At 51.9% G+C, this 18105-nt stretch overlaps 1 protein-coding gene across 2 annotated transcripts; it reads right to left on the bottom strand.

Moving 5' to 3' along the window:
• Nucleotides 1-3412: 3412 nt before the first annotated feature.
• Nucleotides 3413-17207, bottom strand: CLEC18C (C-type lectin domain family 18 member C). 2 transcript variants are annotated; one of them, XM_082606940.1, is made up of 12 exons: nucleotides 16951-17207; nucleotides 16240-16331; nucleotides 13777-14016; nucleotides 8143-8240; nucleotides 7602-7723; nucleotides 7317-7424; nucleotides 6750-6842; nucleotides 6254-6360; nucleotides 5532-5661; nucleotides 5063-5159; nucleotides 4057-4148; nucleotides 3413-3580 (listed from the first exon to the last, which is right to left on the bottom strand). In XM_082606940.1, the coding sequence occupies exons 1-12, from the start codon at nucleotides 17087-17089 to the stop codon at nucleotides 3543-3545; spliced, it is 1356 nt and encodes a 451-aa protein (XP_082463066.1). In that variant the 5' UTR covers nucleotides 17090-17207; the 3' UTR covers nucleotides 3413-3542. The 2 variants fall into 2 exon arrangements, with proteins under 2 accessions (XP_082463066.1, XP_082463067.1); XM_082606941.1 differs by lacking the exon at nucleotides 13777-14016.
• Between the last annotated feature and the right edge of the window lie 898 nt (nucleotides 17208-18105).

Below are 18105 nucleotides of genomic sequence, written 5' to 3'. Positions count from 1 at the left end.
TCTGAGGGTGGAGGGTGGGGAAGGAAGAAAATGTTAAATAGGGTTGAATGTTTTGTTGTTTTTTTAATTTGGCTGTGCCGGTTCTTAGTTGTGGCACGTGGGATCTTTAGCTGCGGCATGTGGGCTCTAGTTCCCTGAACCAGGGATTGAACCGAGGCCCCCTGCACTGGGAGCGTGGAGTCTTAACCACTGGACCACCAGGGAAGTCTGGTTGAACATACCGATATTTAGGATTCTATGGGGCTACCTTGAGTGGCTGGGATGGTTCCAATTGTTTGCTCTGATGTTTGCTTAAAGCCTGGACTCAATTGTGGCTGAATAACATTAGCTAAATGCTAATTGATAATAATAATAATACGAATAAGAATAGCTAAAACTTACTGAGCATTTACTGCTCTGCCAGGGACAGTTTTAAGCACTTCATTTATTTAACAAATTTACTGAGTTAACAAATGAAGTTTAGATAGTCTACTGTTGATGGAGGAATTGAGAAATGAGGGCGCTGGCTCAGCCCAGCTGATATTCATCAGTGTTTACTCTCCCCAGGCTTTGCTTCAAACACTTTAATGTATTAACTCATTTTATTATCTTCATTTTACAGAAGAGGATCATGAGGCAGAGAGATGTTTTAGGGTGACCAACTGTTCTGGTTTGTCTAGGATGGAGAGGTTTCCCAGCATGTGGGACTTTGAGTGCTAAAACCAGGACAGTTCCAGGCAAACTGGGACAATGGGTCCACCTAGGTGTTAATGACTTGACCAAAGTCACACAGCTAGTAAGCGGCAGAGCCTGTCCTCCAGTTCAGGCAGCCTGACTTTAGACCCCAACTCTGCCTCTGCCAGTGGCTCTCACACCTAAGCCTGCATCTGAAGGGGCTGGAGATCTTGTTAAAACTCAGATTAGGTTTGGGGCAGCTGAAAATCTGCTCGTCTAACAAGTTCCCAGGTGATGCCGATGCTGCTGGCCCGTGAACCAACATGGAGAACTGCGGCGTTCGGCTCCCTCGCCTCCAGATGAGAAGGTTGGAATGGACTTTTCAGGTAGGACCTGCTCACTGACACCCCAACCTAGAAACCCTGGGACGGCCCCAAGCGTGACCTTTGCCGAGGCACTGAGAAATATATTGGTGAGGGAAGCGCTGTAGCGCCAGGAGCGCTGATGGGAGAGGCTGCAGCTGAATGGGAATCTGGTGTCTGGGGTGTTAGAGGCTCAGAAGGGCATTGGATTGCCAACCTTAGTTGCCATAAAGGTGGCTCCTGTGTCACTGCTGTCAGAGTAGGCTCTGCATTTCCTGTGCCTGGCAGCAGTGGCATGGGAGTCTACCCAGATGGGCTTTGCAGCAGAATTTGGAGCACTATTTCTGGCTACATAGGCCCCCAGCATGTCTCTCTCACTCTCCCTAGGATCCTGTGACCAACCATTATACTTAAAAAAAAAAAAAAAAAGAAACTTACATAACGTGAAATTAACCAATTCAGTGGCATTTAATACATTTACAGTGTTGTACAACCACCACCTCTATCTAAATTCCAAAACATTTTTATCATTTCAGAATAAAACCCATACCCTCATTTTCCTGTTTCCCTTGGCAACCACCTGTCTCTGCATCTATGGATTTACCTTTTCTGAGTAGTTCGGATAAGTGGAATCATGCAATATTTGACCTTTTGTGACTAACTTCTTTCACTTAAAATGTTTTCAAGGTTCGTCCACCTGGTAGCATGTATCAGTACTTCATTCCTTTTAATGGTTGATTTAATATTGCATTGCATATGTACACCACGATTTGTTAGCTACTCATCCATTGGTGGACTTTTGGGTTGTTTCTACCTTTTGGCTATTGGCTATTGTGAATAATGCTGCTATGAACTTTGTGTTTTAAGGATTTATTTGAGCACTTGTTTTCATTTCTCTTGGGTACATACCTAGGAGTGGAATTGTTGGGTCATATGGTAGTTGTGTTTAATTTTTTTTAATTAATTAATTTATTTATTTTTGGCTGCGTTGGGTCCTCGTTGCTGCGTGCGGGCTTTCTCTAATTGTGGTGAGCGGGGGCTACTCTTTGTTGCGTTGCGTGGGCTTCTCATTGCGGTGGCTTCTCTTGTTGTGGAGCACAGGCTCTAGGTGCACAGCCTTCAGTAGTTGTGGCATGCAGGCCGTAGAGCGCAGGCTCAGTAGTTGTGGTGCACGGGCTTAGTTGCTCCGTGGCATGTGGGATCTTCCCAGACAAGGGATCGAACCCGCATCCCCTGCATTGGCAGGTGGATTCTTAACCACTGTGCCACCAGGTAAGTCCTGTTTAACTTTTTGAACAATTGCCAAACTATTTTTCACCAGCTGCACCGTTTTACATTCCCGAGCAATGTATGAGGGTTCCAATGGGTCCCCACCCTCATCAACACTTGTTATTGTCTGTTTCGTTGCTAACAGCCATCCTAATGGGTGTGAAGTGGTGTCTCACTGTGGTTTCTGTTTGGATTTCCTAATGACTAATGGTGTTGCACATCTTTTCATGTGCTTATTAGCCATTTGTATATCTTCTTTGGAGAACTGTCTATTCAAGTCCTTTGTCCATTTAAAAATCATTGCCCTTTTGATAAATTCCTTTTCTGCCATGACTAGACAGAGCTGTTTCTATGTTTCTATTGGCTGCAACCAAGAACCGTGACTGATCTGCTTCTCCCAGTTCCATGGGCCCAGGCCACACTTGTACTGATACTTCCAACCAGCAAAGCAACTCAATGTTCGCACATAACAGTGTGCATTCTGGACACTAATGGTAGCACCTCCCAGTCTTGCACCTGCCTGGACTCACCCTCTCACCACTATAGGGAGAGGGAGGAGATGGGGCCATAACAGACCCCAGTTCAGATTATCACAAAGAAAGCAGAGACATGTCGAAGCAAGCATAATTAATAAAGGAGGAGGTGTGAACAGAGACACAAAGCTGACAGAGGCAATGGTGAGAGGAGCTGGAAATGAGGGATGCAGACAAACAAGGCTTCTAAATCTGTGCATATTCAGGACTGAGAGTCTGAAAACCTCCAGAGGGTGGCCTGGGTCATGTGGGTGAGCAGGGATGGGACCGAGGTGGCTGGGAGGAAACCAGTCTTCCTGGCATCATTCTGGGTTGTCTGAATTCCCCTTCACAATGAGCATTCACAAGTCCAGCTGATCCATAACTTAGTTTAATCCTTTGTGGGGTGCATCCTGGGCAGCAAGGAACCTCTGTCTGCCCCAGAGGGTCCAGCCCAGATGGAGAGTGGTCTCTTCTGACCACTGCCCCAGACTCCTGTTTCAGTGCCTAATTAAGACCCATCTTCCCACTCAAAAGCAGGCTGGGGGACCCCAGGCTCCCCTCCTCCTATACTGGGCTCCCCATCAGCCTCACTTGTACCCCCCGCCCCGCTTCCTGCAAGGTCTGAGGCCTCTTTGGCTGTTGGGCCTGCAGTCCTAGCCCGGCCCTTGTTCTAAACAGGTGGGCAGGAGGGCAAGTAGGGCTGTGCCTCCAGGTGCTGGCAGGGGAGAGGCCTGAGTGAGCCTCAGGGCCCTGGGTCCCACCGGGAAATGTGCTCCTGAGCTGGAAAGGAAGAGGACAGGACAAGGGTCAGTGACAATCCAGGCAGTCCTGGGATGGGGACCCTGCTGCACTAGGTCCAGAAATAGCCATGATCCCACTTGCAGCTCCAGATCCTTCTAGCAGGTGCTGCTGGGGGCTGATTCTGGTCGAGGTCTCACCTCTGTCGCCACCATAGTTCACTGTGCTCTAGGGAATCAGGGAACGCTGAAGAACCCGATGGGTCCCCATGTGGCAGCTTTAGTGACGGGAGGAAAGGGGCCTTGGTGAAATCCCCAGCCGGGCTATAGTTCTGGTGTTGCCCCTGCGCGGCTGAGCCCAGGCCAATCTCCCTCTCTGTGCTTCAGGGGCCTACAGGTGCAGCGAGGCCCTGAGCAGGATGTCCTCGTGGCCCTGTGTGCTCAGACACTCTAGACTGTTCATCTGGATATCCCCAGGGGACAGGGACCAGAGGAGGGGAGCCGTGGGAAGGCCCTCACCAAACTGGCAGATGTAACGGTTGCGGGTTTTACAGCGCTGGTCGTTCCAGTTGAAGGCGGCCGATGCCTGCAGTTCCACACAGTTGCCAAACCTGCCAAGGTTGTCGAGTGCTCAGGGTGGAGGAATGAAATTATGAGTCCTTAAATCCTCCCCCACAGTGGGCCACCTGCATCTAGGGAGGTGCCTCTTGGGTGCCCCCATCCCACATATGGGGCTTCTGGGAGCCAGCCCCAAGCTCCATGCCTGCTCTTCAGAGCACTGCAGCTCCTCTCTTCTCGGTGTGCAGTGGGGACAGCTCCACCCGCCGCTGCAGCCCTCAGACATGCCTGCCACTGCGGGTGGGGGCAGGGGGGTTGGAACAGACAGGCCCACATCTTTCCTCCCAGCAGGAGAAGGTATGCCTGGGGGCCCACCAAGCCAGCTTCCTCTAGGGATGGGCCATGGGCCTGGGCATAGCTGCCATCAAGGAGGTCAAAGGAGAACTGGGCGGGGTATTTGGAGCCTTGGTGGCCACACAGCCTGACCACCTCCCCCCTGCCCTGGGCATTCCTGGGCTTTGAAGACCAGGGCTGGGCCTCAGTGCAGGCGGGCCAGTGGGCAGATGTGTGCACGGGTGGACGCAGGTGGGTGACCAGCTAAGGAGGGCAGAATCAGTGTATTGATACAGGCAGAGGGGGCACGGTTGGGGGGAGGGATGGAAAGATATTAGAGAGATGGAGAGACAGCTGGAGGGATGATGGGGACTGTGGATGGATGAAGCCTTCTTGGGTTCCCTCTCTTTTATGTGAGCCCCTGGAGGTCAGGGATGTACCTCATCTCAGCACTGGGCCCACACCCAGCTGCGCCTGGACTTCCTGGCACCTGGGCACCAGGTAAGGCCCAGACCCTCAGGGCGCTCAGCCAAGCAGCAGGCAGGGTGGAGGTTGTTCAGTGGTGTCTGAGGGCTCAGCAAGCAGGCCCAGGTGAGAAGGTGGGCCCAGGGGAGGGAGGGCACCCCAGACTCACCCCTGGTTGTCAGGCTGCCCAAAGGCGAAACTGGTGAAAGACTGGTGCTCCCCGGTGGTCCAGCGGAAGGAGTCCTTAGCGGTCTTGTAGGTGAGCCCTGAGCCACAGCAGCCAAGTCTGGCCTCACACTTGAGATCCCTGGGCCCCACTGGCAGCCCAGGCTCCCTGCGATGAGGGCCTGAGCCCAGAGCCTGCTGCCCAATGCCTGTCGACCCCCAGCCCTTAAGCCCCCTTCCCAGCACTTCCAGCCCCTCTGGTGGCTCTCCCTCCCTTCGGCTCTCTCTGCAGGGAAAGGAGTCACCAGCCTGACTACTGGCCCCATTCTGGGCCCCAAGCCCTCACCACGCCCTTACTGCCCGCTGGTAGGTGCTCTGGGTTTCCACGGCCCAGATTCCTGGAGCAGTGTGAGGCATCCCAGCCCCACACTCACTGCATCCCTCCCCCCTCCACCAATCAGCCAGGCACTCACCGATCCAGAAGTTCCTGGTCTCAAAGTCATTGTTGGTCACCTCGTTGGTGGTCTCCAGACGGCCCAGGTAGAAGGCGAGGATGTCCTGCACTTTCTGGCTGTCAATCTGGGCTAGCACCCCGCCCTTTCCCTGTAACCCCCGCTCCGGGTCATGCTGGCCCCAGAGCTCAGGCCAGCCCTTCCGTTCCATCCTGCCACACACCGTGGCCAGGGATGTCCAATCTGTGTGCTGGCTGGGCTGTCATCAGCCCCCCAAAGCCTCCTGCCTCTTAGAGCAGAGTCTGCCTTCTCTTCCCTGCCCACAGCTCCTCTGTCAGGGTCCCACCCTTGGAAGGGTTTTGTTTCACCTGCTCAGTGTCTTTAATACATTTGAATTGGTTGCCAACATTAATAAATTGAGAGAGCTCAGTGAAACTCTGAGTTTCTGGTTCTCTTGAAAAACTCCAGGTCCTGGCCTCCCTGAACTTGCATTCCTGCCTGGCAGCCAGCAGCTCGAGCTGAGTCAGGATGGCCCCTTAGATGGGGGTTGAGTGGGGCCTTGTCCCTGGGTCCCTCAGCTCATTAAGTGATCTCCTGGCTTCCATGGACCTCTGAGTTATAACCCCGGCTTTATACTAAAGATGAGAGTCAGGAGAAGTCAAAGGAATTCATCTCTTAGCCCAGGGTCCCTCTGTTAAGAACCCAGGGGGTTGGTCCCTGGGAAGGCAGGGGCCAACCATTACCTGGCATTTCATCTTGGCTCCATAATAGGTGTCTGCCTCTGAAGACACCATGAAGCAGTCTCCATCGATCCTCAGGTCACAGGTGTGGAAGGGAAAGTGCACCTTGGCTGTGGGGAGGGAAGCCTGATTTTGTGTGTGGGCACCTCAGAATCATTACCCTTCCGGTCCTGCCAGGATGTTAAGCTCAAGGTACCCCTTCCTCTGGCCACCAAGCAGGAGAGGGGGTTGGGGTCAGTGGTGTGCTGGTAAATGTGTAACAACCAGCTCTCCCTCAAAGAAAAAAAAAGTCTATGATTTTAGCATTGCCATTTCTGTGGTGGTGTAAAGACCCCCACCATGGCCAAGTTCAAGCTACCACTGTGACGTCACTGATCGGGGAATGGGGAAGAGGTGCGTACGATGGGCTCCTGTGAGCTGGTCCGAGCCGGACCCAGCACCAGCTGAGGGGGTCCTGGGAGGGGCTCATCTTGTCGGGGGGCTATGCGGCAGGACTCACTGGCACACTGGGCTCCCCCATAGCCAACATCACAGACGCAGGAACACTCCTCTTCCCGGAACCGGCCGTGCACGCACTGCACGCTGCACCGCACTGCCAGGATGGGGCAGGGGAGGGGATGGCACTCAGCTGGCAGCCACTGGGCCCCAGGCTGCCCCTCACAGGCCACGGATGTGCGCAGAATGGCCGACCACAGCAAGAACACCCCCCGCCCCCCAGAGATGGAACCCATCAGGGCTCCCAGCTGCTGCCACATTTGGCATCTTTGGTTTGATCATGTAGAGAGATACAAATCGGGGTTTGGGAGTGGACCTGCTCACGGTCACAGAGCTGGGGGGTGGGGGACAGTGGGAAAGGAATGCACTTCTGGATCCTGATACTGTCCTCCTCCCACCATCCCAGAGCCTGAGGGGCCGATCTGATTTCACTTTGAATTCCCTGCACAGCGCAGGGTCTGGCAGACCGTCGGTGCTCAGTGAATGCTTATTGGATGAGGATATGCTGTGCGAGGATCACTCCCTGGGTCCCCCAGCGTGGTCACAGTCCAGAACTCCAGGTGCTCCTCACCTTGGCAGTATCTGCCTGTGTAACCCGGAGGACAGTGGCAGTGGCAGGTGCTGAGGTTGAGATGTCCGTGGTTCCGGCAGCTCATGCGACATGGGTTCCTGGGGACCTCTGGTCGGATAAGAAGGAAACGCTGAGAGGGCGCCTCTCCCCGGCAGGCCAGGCAGGTGCCTCCCTGAGTGCTGAGGGCCAGGGCTTCTGGGACAGTCCCTCAGGATGCTGCCAGCCTCCTCCAGGATCACCAGATCAAGCTGCCCCAGCTAGAGGCAGGCAGGGTGGGGCACTTACCACACAGCCCCCCTGCGTGGTCCCAGGCTTTGAAGCAGCCCGAGACGCTGGCTGTGCAGAGCGAACACCAGGCGCCCTTCTTGTAGGGGACGATGGTCTTCCCGTTGACCTCCCAGTTGCCTCTGTGAGAGCAAGCAGCAGAGGCTAGAAGGACCTGGCCTTGGGCCTTGCTGCCTTCCCCACCAGCCCCTTCAGCTCCTTCCGGCCCAGCCAGGAAGGCAGGGAGCTGGGTGAGACAGGGAGACTTCCCAGGAAAGAAAAGATGATCTCCAAACTAATACTGGGCAGATGCCCTGGACGCTGGGTGGCGCCTCCAGGAGGGGCATCTGAGAAGAAGCCACATTCTGCGTGGCCGGAATCTTGGGTGCTGCCCACTGCTGCACCCTCTCCCTTTCCTCCTCCTTCCCTCTCCCAGCAGGGGTGCAGACCAAGGGGTAAAGGGCTGTGGGTGGGTGGGTGAGTGTCTCACCCTGGGTGACAGCACCCCCTGCCCCGCAGCCCAGCAGGGGGTGGCAGGGCAGCTGCCATGGCGGAGGCTTACCCGGGGGAGTAGGCACAGACAAAGGCTTCCATCTCAGCCTGGGCCCCAGAGCAGGGATGCCGCCCACAGCCCAGCTGGCTCGAGGTGGCCCACACGAGCTGCAGGAGACACAGTGGCTCAGAAACCCTCTCATGGGCCCCCCCACTCCTAGTCTGGGGACCAGCAGCCTAGATGATGCTCTCCTGGGAAGGGTGGACACAGCTCTTGCCCCAAACCAAGCAGATAAACAGTTTTGTCACCTCCCTGGGGACCCCAGGAGCAGTAGCTGTGCTGGGCAGGGATATAAGGATGGGTGGGAATAGTCTAGAAAGGCCTTCTGGGTCGGGAGGTGAGGGTCAGCAGATACCTGAAGGGAAGGGAGATTGTGGGTAGTGGAGGAGAGTGGGAAAAGAAAGACTTGGACATCAAAGGCCTTGTGATGACTGAAAAAATGGCCACAACCCTTCACTTCTCCCGACAGCCCCCTCTTTATAAAATGTGGCTTTGCAGTTCTTTGCATCAAGAGGAGGAATCTCTTTCCCACACCTTGAATCTGGCTGGCCCTGTGGCTTCTGTTGGCCAACAGAATGCAGGAGAAATGATATTGAGCCATTTTAAACCTAGGCCTCAGGAGACCCTACAATTTCCACTCATTCTCTTAGAACTCTCATGCTCAGCCACCACGTGAACAAGGCTGCTGGAGGTTGAAGAACCTTATAGGGCAGAGATGAACCAGTTGAGGCCACTCTAGACAGCCAACTCCCAGCCAGCGCAGCAGCTGACTGCAGTCGCAGGAGTGGGCCCAGCGAAGACCAGAAGAAACTGTCAGCTGAGCCCAACCCGAACTGCCAAGCTGCAGAATCGTTAAGATGCTATATTTGGGAGTAGTGCATCATGCAGCAACAGCTAACAGATACAGGTCTTTAACAGTATTCAAAACTTAGATTTAGAGTTTTAGAATCAGTGACAACTTGGAAATAACACAAAAGGTCAATACACAGGAATAGCCAAGCAAACTCTGGTAGCCACTAAAAATGACCAGCATGAGGCGGGGAGAAATGCACATGTAGTCATACCTATGTGTCCAACAATTAGAGAATATGCATTCTTTTTAGGAGTGCCTGGAACTTTTGCAGACACTGACCCCTCACTAAGCCACAAAGCAAGATTCAATAAATACTCAGTAACCAACATCCTACAGGACACAATCTGTGAATTCAATGCAATAGAATGTAAAGGAAATAATTTACTGTTACTATTAATTAAATTTTTTCAAAAAAATTTTTGGCTACGTGGCTTATGGGATCTTAGTTCCCTGACCAGGGACTGAACCCAGGACCCAGCAGTGAAGGCGTGAAGTCCTAACTACTGGACCACCAGGGAATTCCCAAGGAAATAATTTAGAAGTAAGTAAAGGAGAAAACATAGTTTGGAAATTTAAATATACACTTCAAAATCAAAGACAGCATCATAATGGAAAATAGGAAACTCATAGACCTAAGTGACAATGAAATCACTAAATTCCAAAACTTATGGGATGTAACTAACAAAGTTTAGAGGGAAATTGATAGCTTTAAAGGCATATACCAGAAGAGAAAAAGGAGTTAAAATTAATGAGTTAAGAAAGTAGAAGAAAGAAAATAATAAAAACAAGGGCAGAAGGACTTCCCTTGGTGGCACAGTGGTTAAAAATCCGCCTGCCAATGCAGGGGACACGGGTTCAATCCCTGCTACGGGAAGATCCCACATGCTGCGGAGCACCTAAGCCCATGTGCTACAACTACTGAGCCTGTGCCCTAGAGCCTGTGAACCACAACTGCTGAGCCCGCGTGCCACAACTACGGAAGCCTGTGTGCCTAGAGCCTGTGCTCCGCAACAAGAGAAGCCACTGCAATGAGAACACTGCAATGAAGAGTAGCCCCCACTCTCCTCAACTAGAGAAAGCCCGCGCATAGCAACGAGGACCCAACGCAGCCAAAAATAAATAAATAAAAAATAAGTAAATTTATTTAAAAAAAAACGAGCAGAAATTAATAAAAAGAAGAATAAGGTTGAGGATGGGTGGAAAAAAGAGAGAAGGAAAACAAACAAAAAGCTGATTCCTTAGAATAAACAAACCTCTGGGAAGACTGGTAAAGAACAAAAGAGAGAAGGCACAAATAAATACAATTGAGAATTTTAAAAGGACATAGCTGCAGACACAGGAAACATTTAAAAAATCTGTTTAATTCTACTTTAAAATCTCTGTTAAATAATTAACAGTTAGGACCAACAAACTGGAAAATATAAAATGGATAGTTTCTTAGAAGATAGAACTTGGCAAAACTGTCGCAAGAAGAAATAGAAAATCTGAAATGATCTACGACCATTTCTAAAAGTTGAATCAGTAATTAAAAATCCATGGATACATACACATGCGCACAAAACAATCAAAAAATAGAACAAGGCCCAAATAGTTTTACAGGACAGTTACAGCAAATATTATAGAAGCTATTCCAGGAAACAGAAAATGAGGCAAAACCTCCAACTCATTTTATGAGATTAATATAAACCAGGTGAGGGCAGTATGAGACAAGAAAAGCAGAGGTCAATTTCACTATCAAATAGCATTTAGGAAACCAAATATAGTAATTAATTAAAAACAACAATAACACACACACACACACACACACACACACACACACACACACACACACACACACACCCTACATTGCTTTATTTCACATCACATCATATATACAGTGGAATACTCAGCCATAAAAGAGAATGAAATTTTGCCATTTGCAGCAACAAGGATGGACTTGGAGGGCATTATGCTAAGTGAAGTAAGTCACACAGAGAAAGACAAATACTGTATGATCTCACTTATATGTGAAATCTAAAAAATACAACAAACTAGTGAATATAACAAAAAAAGAAGCAGGCTCACAGAGAGAACAAACTACTGATTACCAGTGGGGAGAGGGAAGGGGGGAGGGCAGTATAAGGGTAGGGGAGTAAGAGCTACAAACTATTAGGTATAAAATAAACTACAAGGATACATTGTACAACATGGGGAATACGGCCAGTATTGTATAATAACTATAAATGCAGTATAACCTTTAAAATTTGTGAATCACTATATTGTGTACCTGTAGCTTATATAATACTGTACAACAACTGTACTTCAATATAAATAAATAACTAAATAAATATGAGTCATGAAACCGTGAGCTGATAATTGTTGAAGCTGGATGATAGGTAGATGGGGGTTCATTATATCACTTTGCTTTGTATATATTTGAAATTTTCTATAATAAAATGTTTAAAATATGTGACCAGGAAGATGTAGGGTCATGCAACAGCTTTGTACACACACACAAAAATTATTCATGTATTTCATCACTGTAAATAGTTAAGGAAAAACCTTGTAATTATTTCAATAGATGCACAAAAGGCATTTGATAAAACACAAAACCTGTTCATGACTTTAAAAATCCTTAACAAACTTAGATTAGAAAGAAATGTCTGTAACCTGATAAAGGCTACTTATTAAATTCATATGAAAGACTCAGGAGAAAGAATCAAGAATAGCCAAGAAATTTTTGAATGATAATAATAACATGGGGGATTTTCCTGTCAAAACTTTTTGTAAAGCCATAATAATTAAAGCACATATATGCAGGAGTAAACAAAAAAGCAACAAAATAGAAGAGAGAACTCAGCAGCAGACCCCTGTAGATATGTGAGCTTGGTATATGGCTGAGGTGGCATTAGAGTCTGTGGGGGAAAGATTCAGTGCTTAATACAAGAAGTAAAAAAAAGAGATAAAATTAAATCCTACATCACTAGATGGCTTAATGACTTCAGTATGAAAAAAAGGAAAACATTTGAACTTTGGAAGAAAATACAGGAAGAATATCTTGCTGATGTCGGAGTTGAAAAGGATTTCTTAAACATGATACAACAAATGGATGAACTATAATGAAAAATTAGAAAATTGACTACATTAATATTAAAATCTTCTGGAAGATTTATCTTATAAAAGATAACATAAAGAGAAAATACAAGCCATATATTAGAAAAAAAGTATCTGCAACCAATATGACCAACAAAAAGTACAAAGAATATAGCAAAGATGCTTACAAATTAATAAGGGAAAGATGAAATTAACAGGCAATGAAAAGAACAGAAAAGAGGCTCAGTCCCACATGTAATCAGGGAAATGCAAAGTAAAAACAGAATGAGGTAGCATTTCACAGCCTTGAGTTGGCAAAAATTAAGGAGCTGACAATGCTCCTTAATGAATAGAGTAAGAATGGGGAGTGAGAACTGGTTTGTGGGCAGGAGTAGACTTGGCGACATCACTTTGGCAATAGCTACTAAGGTTGTAGGTGCGTGCTCCCTCTGACCCAGCCATTCCCCTTCCAAGTGTGTCCTAGAAAAAGTCTGGACACATATGTACAAGAGGACCGGAACTAGGACTTATGCATTTCAGTATGACTTGGGATAGTAAAAAAAAAAAAAAAAGTGGAAGTAACCCAGATGCCTGTAAATTGCAGTTTATTCATAGTGAATCACACATGCATGCTCGGATCAATGGAAATAAATCTTACAAATGTGGTCTGAAGTGATAAACACAAATTGCAAAAGAAGATGTACAGAGAGAGCACTTAGGTAGGATTTAATAACACACAACCCATTTGCACAAGTAGAAAATGTATCAAAACCCTTCTATGTGTAGTAAAGGTAGTAAAACATGCTTGGGGAAATTCCCTGAGGGACCAGTGGTTAGGACTTGGTCCTGTCACTGCTGGGGCCCTGGTTCCATAGTGGTCGGGGAACTACCATCCAAAAAAAAAAAAAAAAAAGAAAAGAAAAACAGGGAATTCCCTGGTGGTGCAGTGGTTAAGAATCCGCCTACCAGTGCAGGGGACATGGGTTTGATCCCTAGTCCGGGAGGATCCCACATGCCGCGGAGCAAATAAGCCCATGCACCGCAACTACTGAAGCCCACGCTCCTAGAGCCCGTGCTCTTTAACAACAGAAGCCACCGCAATGAGGAGACTGCGCACCGCAACGAAGAGCAGCCCCCACTCGCTGCAGCTAGAGAAAGCCGGCACGCAGCAACGAGGACCCAACGCAGCCAAAAACAAACAAACAAACAAACAAATAAATAAATAAATGTTAATGTCATGCAAAACAACAACAACCACCACCCACTACCCTGCAAGTTGACACATAAAAGTAACCATAAAAAAAGAAAAGAAAAACATGCTTGGGATTTTGCCTGTGTTTTCCAGTGCTGGATCCTAGTACATAAACGATGCCAGTTACAGAGAAGACATTCAACAAACTTTGTTGAGGGGGAAAGAAAGGAAACAAGGGGTGTTTTACCTGGACTTCAGCAAGGTTACCTCTGGGGAGGGACAGAGGAAGGGCAGAAGGAGGGCTTACGCTTAGTTTTGTTCTTTTAAGAGGATGAGAAACAAATACAGTTAACATTTTCTAATGCTAGGTAGTGGGTAAGAAGGCGTCCGCTATTTGATTTAGGTTTGAAATATTTCATATTTAAAGCTGAAAAAAGTAAAACTAAACAAATGGGAGGAAAAGCAACCACCAATTTTGGGACAAACTGCAGACCTCTGAACCAGCCCAGCAGGGCAGGGGCCTCACCTGAGTGTAGTGGGTGCAGGTGGCATTGGGGGCACACTCGGCCGCTGCTTGGCTGTACTGCTGACCCTCTGAGAACCACAGGCCCACCACGTGGATGAAGGACGCTGAGCTCATGGGCAGCAGCTGCACATTCCAGCCCACTTGCGGGGTAGCCCGGGGGACAGAGGCTGGGCTTGGGGCTGGGGCGCCACAGAGGGCCGCCCTGGTCTGGGCCTGTTGGGCCAGGCTCTCGCTCCAGTCCTGGGGAAAAGGAGCACAAACAGCAACATCAGCAGGGGGCCCCTGGGCCAGGCCCTAGTGATCCAGCCCCCCCAGCAGCACATCCAGAGGTGCTGGTCCTGCAGAGAAGAGACCCCAGCCCAAATAGGGGTCCTGCTTGGCTGCTCGAGTGCTCTGAGCTGCTTTCACCGACTTCACTGGGGCCAGGGAAGGTCAGACAGGACCTGCAAGGGGCGCTCCAAGGTGGTGTTGGAAAAGCACCTGCCCTGTCTGGACCCCCCACCCAGAGCCCGGCTCCACCCAGGACTGACAGCTTCAGTCCTTCTGACTCCAGTGGCGGGTACCCTCAGGCCCCGCCCACTAAGGGGGAATGGGTGTTCCTGGGCGCGAGGTGCCAGCCCACGTGATAGGATGGGCCTCTGCCGTAATTTTTCCCGTCTGGTAATGGGAGCCCTGGATAGTGCCCAAGCCTTTCAAACTGGTTCCGTGTTAGGTAAAACTGACCCTGGCCATTGTCAGAAAGGCTCCCTCTTAGCTTCCCTTCTGTGATGCAAAAAGTCGCAGCAGCCATACCGCTGTGTCTTATTCCCTAAATCTGGTTTTGGAGTACACAGGGGCACCAGCTGGGAGTCAGGACCAGAGAGGGTGTAAAAGGTCTCCAGGGCCTCAGCGCTTTGGTCTCAGCAAGCAGAGTTCTCTGGAGTGGGCCTAATCTGCTCTTCCCACCATGTACCAGCTGCCCTTTTCCCTACCCCCATCCAACAGCTCCCCGTCCTCTGAAACAGGGGGCTCAACAACCAGGATGACATGTGTCACCCGATTGTCATGCCCTGGTCCAGCCCAGCCACCTCATTCCAGCTGTGTGACCTCCAGCAGTCTCCTAATCTCCACGAGACTCAACATACCCTTCTGTAAAATGGGATAATAAGGTGGGCATTCCCTGGTGACCTAGTGGTTAGGATTCCAGGCTCTCATTGCCATGGCCCAGGTTCAGTTCCTGGCCGGGGAACTGAGATCCTGTAAGCCGTGCCGTGTGGCCAAAAAACAAAACAAACAGATAATAAGGTACCCATAGGGTAAGATTGTGTGACGATTAAATGGATGCAGAGAGAAAAGTGCTGCACTTAGGGCCTGACCTGCAGCAGCTGGGGCAGATGGTGGTTGTCATTTTACTGCTGATGAGCACTGGAGCTGGGAGCAGCGGGGACTGCGTGGGGCGCCTCAGCAGCCTGGACCACCCCCAGGGGCCTCAGCCTCCACTGGGGTGCCCAGGGCCAAAGCTGTGGGTGTGACAGAGGCTGAGTGGTGGGGCTCCACTTGCATTTTTTATGAAATGCTGTTTTCTAAGACTTTGGCAACAGGGCCATGGGAAGTGTAGAAACTGACTGGAGCAGCCTCAAACTGGGCACTAGGGCTGGGAGTGTGGGGATGAGAGCCAGGACCTGGGCCTGAGGAGGGGCAGAGCCGCCGCCGAGCAGGGAAAGGGGGAGAGACGACCCCCCTCCTGCCCACCCCACCCCCACCTCCTGGGAACCTGACCCTGGAGCTCTCAAGGTCGCCACCGCTGCGCCAGCCTCAGAGGAGTTTATGGGAAGCAGTCATGGGGAACCCTGCCTGCCCTGCACTGCCCCTCCCTCGTTCCCTCGACTGTTACCATGGGAGGGGGCAGCTGGGGTCCCATACTACGGGGCAGTGTTTCTGGGCCCTAGGATGACACCTCCAACCCTGAAACCCCGAGGGAGTGGTGGGAAACCCTATACCCCGCTCCCCGGCCCCCAGTGAATGAGCTGGGAATTGGGGAGGGGGCCCCTCCTAGTCGCCTAGACAAACTGCTGAAGAAGCAGTGGGTCTGGTCACACACAAGCCTCACCCCTCCCACCCCCAGCAGGATGCTTCTCCCTCCCCGACTAGCCTCCCATCCCGCTGGGACTCTTTTGTGATGCTCCTCTTTCTTGGAGGAGGGGACCCCAGCTCTTTCCATGGCTTCTGGTCTCCAGGGCAACGGGAAGGGATGCAGGGAAAAGCCCAAGGACTGCCTTTCTGGGGAAGGAGGAAGCAACGGCCCCCCTCCACCACCACCCCGCCCCCCGACAACCAGGCATGGCCCCAGAGCGGGCAAGTTGGCTGGCCGCCTCCCCACCCTGCCAGGTGAAAGGGCACCTGGCACTGGCATGGCCTCCTCAGTCCTCTTCAGGGTTGCCCCTTCGGTCGCCCCCTTGGCCAGCCCGGGTTGGGGGTACTCACCATTCTCTGCATGTTGGCTGCAGGGGGGTGGACCCGGCTGCGCAGGCGGTTGTGCAGGGAGAGGATCAGGAAGCTCTCCTTCTTGCTCAGGGCTGGGGTGGGAGACACGGTCAGGCCACCCGAACAGTGGGACCCGGGCCCAGCCCCTGGGCGGTGGGGCGGGCGTCACCACGGCAAGATGAGAATGCAACCCTGCACTTATGGAACAAGACCTGAGATGGGACAGGACGATGGTGGGTGTGTATGGGAGGACCCGGGGCAGAGGGATGGGGGGACAGGGAGAGGCGGAGAAAGCAGCGGGGCTGAGACGGAGAGACAGGTGTAGGCGTAAAGGAGCCTTAGGCTGAGAGCTGGGGGTGGGGTGATAGAAGGGAATGGGGGCCTGGGGGCTAGGTGTGAAGAGGGGTCCTGGGCTCGCAGCGGCCCCTCTGGCTGGGGCTCCTCTCGGCCACTGAGTCTCTTCTGGGGTCCCTGCTGCAGGCTCCCAGGGTTCTTCCGTCACCCCCAGGCCCGGGCCCACTCCCCTTCATCCTCTGCCCCAGTCCCAGCCGCCTCCATCCATCTCCGGCCCCTGGACTGTTCGAGGGTGGCTCTTTAAATCACACCAGCCTGCCCAGGGCTCAGGCCTGGGAACTGGCTTCCAGAAGCCCCCTGCGACCCTCTGCAGAGCTCATAGCTCCTCCACTTTTTCCTCACCCCGCGGCCCCTTACCTCCAGGCACTGGAACCTGCTTCTCCTGTAGCTGGAGTGGGCGCACCTCTGCCCAGGTCATGCCAAGGAGAGCCAGGAGCACGGGCAGGAGGCCAGGCCGGTGGCCCCCCAGCCCAGGGGAGGGCTCCAGCCTCAACATGGGCCTGCTGGGTGCTCTGGGCTCTGCCTGGCTCAGCTGTCCAGCTCGCTTCCCAGACTGGATGGAGCTATTCACAATCTCTAAGAGTCAGGCTGGGCTGGCAGACAAAAGGGGGAGGCTGGTGAGTAATCGGTGAGTCCAAACAGCCTCCCTTCCTTGGCGCTGGCATGAAAGGAGACAGACAGCTCCAGTCCCGGGGCTCCCTCCCTCCCTCCCTCCTCCGGCTGCTGGCCTGGTCAGCCCGCCCGCCCGCCGACAGCCAACGGACCAACCTACCGAGTGGTTCGCAGCGACCCCGTGGCCCCTGCTAATCATTGCAGGATTATCGGAGCCCTCGGGGAGCCCTCAGAGACCCTGCTGATTGGCCCGCAGACATTCCAGGGCTGCAGATTAACGAATAGTGGCTGTGCCCACGCTGGAACAGTGTCCTCCAGGCCCATTGGCAGCTTCTCCTCCCAGGCCCAGGGAGGCTGCGGCCATGTGCCCTGCGGGCGGGCAAGAACTGGGCAAGACCCCAGGGGAGTTCTTTCCTTTCTTGGGAAGCCTGTCCCAACCCCCAGCCATGAATTAAACATAGGCGGTGGTAACCGCACACCAGTCAGGTGCCACCGGTGGGTGGGGGCACTGGGGCAGTGGGTTTGTAGGGGAGTGGGCAGGGGCTGCCCCAGGGGGAGGAAATGGGTGCCTTAGGACAGTCTGTCTGGGTCGTGTGCGGGGCTGGGCCCCAGCCCTGGTGCCCCCCCAGGCCCACTCACGTGACTGCAGGCCAGGAGAGGGCAAAAGCGGGAGGAGAGCACGTGATGCCCTTGGCTGACTCAAGTCCTGCTGGGAACAAGTCTGGCCTCCAGACAAACAGGCAGGAGGGCAGCCAGTTGCCATGATGCTCCGGGGCCTGGTTGCAGCCAGCACAGTCCCGCTGGAATAAGCTGAGGAAGATCTGCACCATGGCCCACATTTCCTAGAAAATACAATTTGTCCCACAGGCCACAGCCAAGTGCCCACGTTCCCCTCAGGGC

This window comes from Mesoplodon mirus (assembly GCF_964341445.2).
Source record: "Mesoplodon mirus genome assembly, chromosome: 19".
NCBI lineage: Eukaryota > Metazoa > Chordata > Mammalia > Artiodactyla > Ziphiidae > Mesoplodon > Mesoplodon mirus.
This window is presented reverse-complemented; position numbering and strand designations above follow the sequence as displayed.